Source organism: Echinops telfairi, unplaced genomic scaffold (assembly GCF_000313985.2).
Source record: "Echinops telfairi isolate 266 unplaced genomic scaffold, ASM31398v2 ScPeMD7_7469;HRSCAF=8507_1, whole genome shotgun sequence".
NCBI lineage: Eukaryota > Metazoa > Chordata > Mammalia > Afrosoricida > Tenrecidae > Echinops > Echinops telfairi.
In genome coordinates, this window is record NW_022111373.1 from 23,973,574 (window position 1) to 23,981,615 (window position 8,042).

Consider the following 8,042-nt stretch of genomic DNA (forward strand, 5'->3'; position numbering starts at 1 on the left):
TGCTTGAATCCACAATCAATGGTGATGGAAGCAGCAGTCAAGAGCTCAAATGACACTTTTTGTTAGGTAAATCTGCTGCACAAGATCTCTTTTGAGTATTCAAAAGCAATTATGTTACTTTGAGGACTAAGGTGCACCTGACCCAAACCATAGTATTTCCCATTGCCTCACATGCATGTGACACTGAATGGGGAATACTGAAAACAAATTGCTGCATTTAAACTATGATGCTAAAAAAAGAATACTGAAAGTACCATGGACTGCTAAAAGGACAGGTCAGTCTGTCTTGGAAGAAGTATGCCTAGAGTTCTTCTTGAACGAAAGAAGGGCAAGACTTCATCTTACAACTTTGGACATTTTATCAAGAGAGTTCTGTCCCTGTAGAAGAACATCATGATTGGCAAAGTAGAGAGGCAACAAAAAAGAGGAAGGCTCTCCATGAAACGGACTGACACAGTGACTAACTCAATGGACTCAGGCATAGACACAATTGTGAGGATGGCACAGGACCATGAAGTATTTGGTTCTGTTGTGAATAGGGTTGCTATGGGTCAGGACCAACTAGATGGCATTTCACAACAGCAGCAGCAACATATGGGGAGCAATAATAGTAAAGATGTACACACACCTTAGAATAATCAACCATTGGAGATAAAAAAAGGCAGCATCTACTCAAGCACATTCTTCAGAAGGGTTTGGAATGGAGGAGAAATGACAACAACAAACAGAGGAAACAGGATCAGTAATGCTACATTGTGGGTATTGCAATAAAATAGAATAAAATGTGCACGAATTATTAAATAGGAAACTAATATGCTCTCTAAACCTTCACCCAGTTCACAATAAAAAGTTTAAGCAAGGATAATGAAATTTTTCCATGAACTTTTAAGTACCTTCATCTCATACAACTATATCAAATAGGCTTTTCAATTTAATTGTTTTAATTGGTTGCTTACCTGCAATGCCAGATGCATCTCCAGTCCCCAAAGTTAAGATCTGCTTTATCTGCATTTTCATCTTCATTTAGCTTTTCTGAATTAGTATTGGACCAGAGCTGCAAACAGCTGGACCCAGTTAAAAGACGACTGCCTGAAAAAACAAACAAACAAACAAACAACAATTCACTATTATTTAGGTTAGGTTAATAATTACATGCAGGTAGGTTAACATGTATGGATTCTTCATACAATATAAAAGGAATTACAATTACTAAAAAGTCAATTAACAAAAAAAATCTGGGTGAAGGGTGTAATTTCATTTTGTTGAAAAAGCATCTACAGAAAGTAGTAAGGAGTTCTCACTAGCTCTCATTCAACCAACAACGAATGAGTATCTTCTTTGTACCAAGCATGGTCCTAGGCACTGGGGATAAAAGGACAAAAAATATCTTGTCCCTTTTCATGACTAGCGCACATTTCAGTATGGAGGAAAGCATAAAAATCTTATGATTCCATGTGACAGTATTAAAGGCAAAACAAGTATAAGTGAGAAATCCCACAAGAGGGAGAAATGATGTGTACTTGAATTGAAAATGTAAGAAAAAACATGAGGCGAAATCTTTATGGGTGTGAAGATTTTCTCCTTCTGAGCAGCTGGTGGGTTCCAACCCTCAACCTTTCCATTAGTGCTCATGATTAACCTTGGAGTCGCCAGGCTTCCTTGTACAGATTGGCTTCTTGTTGAGCGCTACTGAGTGGTTTCAACTCACAGCAACCCTATCAGCCAGAGTAGAAGAGCTAACAGTATTTTCTAGGCTGACATCTTTATAGGAGCATATCATCAGGTGTTTTCTCCCACAGGGTGGCTGGCTGGTGTGTCAGCAAAGGAGTGCTTAGTTTAACTGCGTGCCATTACCAGAGAAAAATGACCTATCTTACAAATACCCTAAAAAACAACATTATAAAATATTGTGATTCTTTATTACAAATTGTCAAAGGATACTTAAAACTTGTATCTTCTAAAATAATCCAAAAGTTTTGACATTTTTTTCTCATTCCTTTTATTTAGTCTGAAAAAAACCCCTATTTTCTCTCCATGCTGATGACTTCTAATTTAAAGTTCTAAAGTTAACTTCGCTCATATTCTAAATCCAAATTTCTAATTATTGAATATTTAAGAAGCTGTGTATTGGGCTGATAGCCTTAAGGTTGGTAGCTTGCAATCACCAGTTGCGCTGAGGGAGATATGAGGCTTTCTACTCCTGTAAGGAGACAAAGCAGTGGTTCTCAACCTTCCTAATGCCACAAACCTGTAATATAGTTCCTCATGTTGTGGTGACCATAAAATTATTTTTGTTGCTAATTCATTACTGTGATTTTGCTACTGTTATGAATCGGGTGACCCCTGTGAAGGGGTTGTTAGCTCCCAAAGGGGTCGCGATCCACAGGCTGAGAACCACTGAGTTAAAGTCTTAAAACCCCACAGGGGCAATTCTACACTATCCTCTAGGGTTTATATGAGTCAGAATCAACTTGATGGCATTGAATTTGGCTTTGGTTTGAGTGGCACAATAGGAGTATTGCTAATATAGTAGATTACATGTTGGGCTGTTAATCACAAGGTCAGCACTCTCAAACAGGAGAAAGATTCGGCTTTCTGTCCCCATAAAGGTTTAGAGCTTCAGAAACCCCAGGGGGCAGTTCTAAGTCTACCCTATATAAAGTTACTATGAGTCAGAATTGACTGGATGACAGTGATTAGCACGCTGAAAGAATGATAAAGTTGTCTGCTTCCATATATAGATTTACAGGCTCAGAAAACCTAAGGAATAGTTCTGATAGTGTCACTGTGAGTCAGAATCAAATTGATGGTGATGACTTTAGTTTTTACTTTATTGATATTTGCTCTTATGATATGCAAGCATATCAAACTCCAAACATCCAAATAATCTATGTTCTAACTTCTCTAACTCTGATATATCAATCTTCTTTATGTGGTCATATATAGCCTTAAAGTAGTCTTCAAATCCATTTTTCAAATAATGTCAATTCTATGCATAAATGCATTTCGTAGCCACCTACTCTGCATTATTCATTCACTCATTTAGTATTAAATGAGTACCTAGTATGTTACAGGCACTGAAAATATTCATCTTTCTCATTCATACTACTGGGAATACTTCCTTCTCAAAGGTCATTCTGTCTCCTATTCCTACTGTCTCCGATTTATCTAATTCACTGTTACCGTACCAACCTTCCAAAAACATTAATCTTACATATTATTTTCCTCTCGTAGAAACTTAAAATAGCTTTTAGAGAATTAGAAATAATTAAATTAAAAATTATTAGGATGCCTTTAAAGGCCTTTTCAAAATAGGCTACAATCTTATTCCTTCACCTCTCAATTGACTCCAGGCCTAATGAACTTACTTAGTACAACACAACCTATATTTTCTTTTTCTGGGCCAATGATTTTAACAATCATTGAAGTAGACTGTTAAAAACAGCTTCCAGTAAATCATGTCTCCCAGTTAAATATAACCGCTGCAGTCAGACTTTGTCACATCTTCCATCTGAGATGAAATTGACTCCTCCATATCTTTATTACTGACTAGCCATAAGACTTGTTTGGACCATAAACTGTGATTGAAATAACATTCTGAGACTTCTAAGCTAAAACTTTATGAGGGTTTGCAACTTGTTTCTCCTCTCAGCATTCAGCTGCTAGAGAGGCCACATGAGAGAGGGTAAGCACAAGGAAAGAGGCCATATGGAAGTGAAAAGGCACCCAGTTGAGAGTCAACATCAAAGTGGCAAGTAAATGAATCAAGTCTTTCTTGGATCCACCAGCCCAGGGGATGGCAAACAGTTCAGAGGGAAAGCCAATGCTAGCACTCACAATAATCTAAAACTTATTCAAGAGCCATAAACATATTTTTCAAAGGAAGTCACCATTATCTGAATAATATCTCATACATACCAAAAGAATCACATATAATTTTCTAGCCAGTTTTGCTAAACTCCTGTTCTAGTCCATAGTTTCCCAAACATTTTTGTCCTACTGTCCCTTTTTCATAAAAAAAAATTTTTTTAATCACTTGGTACCCCCCGACAATGAAAATATTGTACTATAGCCCATAATTCAGGATGAAGTGTAGGTACCTACTTTTCCTGCCCCCTGGATTGTTTCAGTTCAGGGGGTGGTATCATCCATTTTGGGAAACATTGTTCTCATCCCAGACAAGCTACTTCAGGTAATGGAGCAAGAAGCAAAGCCATAAAGTAATTACTAAATCATGAGCAATAAAATGGCTGATGTTTAAAGCCACTATGTCTCAGGGTGGTTTTAAAACTCAGAAATAGATCATTGACACATATACTCATTATCTTTTTAGAATTTTTATTTCTTTCATGCTACCCCATCCTCATTGTTAAAATCTACCCATTTTCATGTGAAACACTCTTTAATAAAGCTTCACTCTCCAGAAAGAATGTCCCCTTCCCAAAAGGATTTCTGGTGGCATAATGTTTACACAGGGTCTGCTAACTGTACGATCAGAAGTTTGAAACCACCAGTCAGTGGGGGGAAGGGCGAGGCGTCCTACTACTGTAGACTTACAGTCTTAGAAACCCACAGGGGTAATTCTAAACTGTATCATAGGGTTGCTATGAGTCAGCATCAACTTAATGGCAGAGTTTGGTTTCCTCACCAAATTCAATGGAACTCACTCCCATCGAGTTAATTCCTATTCACAGTGACCCATATAGGGCACGGTAGAACTATTCCTGTGATTTTCAAAGATACAACTCTTTATAGGAGCAGAAAGCCTCATCTTTCTCCCACAAAGTAGCTGGTGATTTCAAACTGCTGACCTAACTCATAACCCACTACACTCCTTCCCCAAATAATACATATTCATATTGTAGCACTTACCATATTTTATCATCTATTTAAAGTTCTGAAAAGCCATGACTTTTTTTTACTTCCTTTTGTATTTCTCACAATCTCACACATAGCAGAACTGAAATACAGTAGAATAATACAAGCAATAATCTAAGCAAGCAATACATCCATTTCTCTTATTTTCTTACCTGTGGGATCCCAAGTTATATTGTGTGCTATTGACTCCAGAAAAAATTGACCCGTTTTCTGCCACTGACTGTATGATTCCTACAATAAAAAAAGTAATTTATCCATTCTTATTACTATACCTTTTCTCTATCAGATACATGCATGAATGCTCATTTTCTTACAATAATGCAGTAATTTTTAAAGGTAATTTAATTAATTTTAATGGCCAAAATGGTCATTCAGTGAAGAGAAATCAGGAATATGTAATGGACATTGGGAAAGGCTATCTATCCTAGAGGTACAGGAATCGGTGTTTTCACATACAGCAAAGAAGAATATGCCACATTGGATAACTATATTACTAACTTCAGACTTTGTAAAAATAATAATAGTATAGTTATAATTAAAGGTTTAATTTTAAACGTGTCTGAAGCTATGCTACTTGGGGCTTCCTTCCTTTTTCTGGTTTCAAAACCAGTTTCCCCCCTGAGATACTCATGATGGTATGTAGGAAAATTTAGAATAAGATATATAACACTTTCTTAATTGTATGTAATTGTTACCTTGAGTTTAAATTGACTCAAGGGCACCTAATAACAAAAAGGCATTCTATTCCTTAAAACTCATTTTTAAAACGTTTTCAATATTTTACATGCAAGCCAGTAAAAAATACATGCTACACTGACACACACACACGTAAATTTACCTTTACTACACACACTGCACTCTGACATTTCCTCTTCTATTTAATTTTCTTTTTAAATTTAGATGTTAATTCCAACAGCCCACTTAACAGTTTGATCAACCAACAGTTTAAGATGTTTATTTAAAATTCTAATTTCCAAGACCCACGACAAAAGATTCAGATTCAAAGGGCCAGGGATAAGGCACAAACACATCATTTAAATAAAAAACTAATTTCAAGTGCCTTTGTCACAGAGATCTACAAGTATGTTTTCAAGACATCTTGTGTTACAGGAATGGCTTTCTATCACAGTACAAATCAAATCTTCTGGAACTAGAAAAACCAGGGTCTCGCATAAAGTTCATGGAAAATGGAAGTGATAAGTAATGGGTTTTTTTCCTATGAACTTTTTGAAGGCCCCTTGTAAAAACAAGTGTCTGAAAATAAAAATAAGTGTCTGAACACAACCATGTCTACAGTTTAGAAATGAGCAGATAATCTCAACCAGTGATTCTGAAGTGTAGCTCATATAAGGAATTTCACATAAGACAATTATAAGAGAAAATGTACAAAAACTGAAATTCTCTATTCTACACTTACTAAAAAAAGCATTTTACTGTAACATTTATTTTAAAATGTCAGTTATCTCATTTAACTAATACTAACATTTGCAATACATTGCTTTGGATGCTTAAAGGTAACATCTTTTGATTCTATTTTTAATGCTGTCCATTGCTAATTTTTAAAAATACATAAGCCTCTAGACTAGAATAATAAGATGATATATTAGCATAAATATAAATTGGGAGAATTATGGATACTCCTTCAAAAAAATTATCCCAGACAAATCATTTTCACTAACACAAAATAAAGAATACTCACCATCTACAAATAAGTACAACTGGTTTCAGCCGTACTTTTGTGGCTAAGTAACTGTTTTACTAATCAAGTGACTTAATTTCTTTGGGCTTTAGCTGTCTTATTTATAAAAAATAAACAACAGCGACACAAAATATATTAGAATTTGAAAGTTTTACTTTTGAGCTAAGTGAAAAATTGTATGAAAACTATCGAAAGGTATATAATCTTAAGACTCTTTAGATACTATTATAAAAATACTATATTTTTTTTCACAATTAATTAACACATTTCCACATACAGTCTCTGACATCTTTGCCATACTTACAAAATTCCCCATAAATTTTTTAATTCCAGAGTTGAACAAACAGGTTTGTAGGATGAATTTGCAGACTTAATCAGAGAGTAAGGTTAAAAATATCAGAAAGAAACCAGTCTTTGGGGTGTCAACACAGTGCTGTTTGTCTACACAAGGGGTCCTCAAACTTTTTAAACAGGGGGCTAGTTCACTGTCCCTCAGACCCATTGGAGGGCCGGACTATAGTTCAAAAAAAACTATGAACAAATTCCTATGCACACTGCACATATCTCATTTTGAAGTTAAAAAAAACAAGGCAAAAACACCCGGCTGGCTGGATAAATATCGTCGGCGGGCCACATGTGGCCCGCAGGCCGTAGTTTGAGGACACCTGGTACACTATGCTGTCCTTCTTTTATATGGTTTAATAACTAATTTAATCTTCAGTGGAGATGGTTCAATGGTTATGCTGATAAACATTGAAACACCTGTGGAATATACTATATAAGACCAATGTTTAATCACGTTTTAACTAGTCTTCAGAACTATTTCTGAATACAATTTCTTTATAAAGAAAAAATTCATTGATTCAATTATAAAATATAAGTGTCATAAAATAACTCTTAGATGTGCATTATGACTCTGCCACTAAACATGTAACCTTAAGAACAACATACACAAAGAAAAGGCAAGAAAACGATGTAAAGCTAAGATGCGAAAATAAAGAAAAGGCTGCCACATATGGCTGGATAGAAGCAACAATCTCCCTGTCCAAGCTTAAGTATTGATTCTTCAAATAAAAATGTATCAGAAAGGAAAAAAGTAAAGCATTTCAAGAAAAGTCACCAAATCTATTTAATTATATTCCAATAAAACATTTCAATTTTTTTTATTTGAAATGGCTTATCTCCAATGAAGTATATAATTCACTGATATCCTTGATGACAGTTTGGATGTCATACTCTTATTTTTTTCAATAAAATTTATTTGACATAGTATGAGATTTTAAAAAATCATTTTATTGGGGTCTCGTACAACTCCTATCACAATCCACACACACATCCATTGTGTCAGGCACATTTGTACATTTGTTGCCCTCATCATTCGCAAAACATTTGCTCTCCACCTAAGCCCCTGGCATCAGCTCATTTTTCCCCTCCCTCCCCGCTCCCCCCTCCCTCATGAACCCTT

General features: G+C 35.5%; 1 protein-coding gene across 2 annotated transcripts in view; it reads right to left on the reverse strand.

The window, feature by feature from the left end:
- Positions 1-8,042, reverse strand: part of DMXL1 (Dmx like 1) — a 185,359-nt gene that overhangs the window by 140,423 nt on the left and 36,894 nt on the right. For both annotated transcript variants that reach the window (XM_004696573.4, XM_045285386.1), the window contains exons 4-5: positions 5,031-5,109; positions 957-1,089 (exon numbers count right to left, since the gene is read on the reverse strand). In XM_004696573.4, coding sequence (XP_004696630.1) covers positions 957-1,089; positions 5,031-5,109 — 212 coding nt within the window. The remainder of the gene's footprint in view (positions 1-956; positions 1,090-5,030; positions 5,110-8,042) is intronic.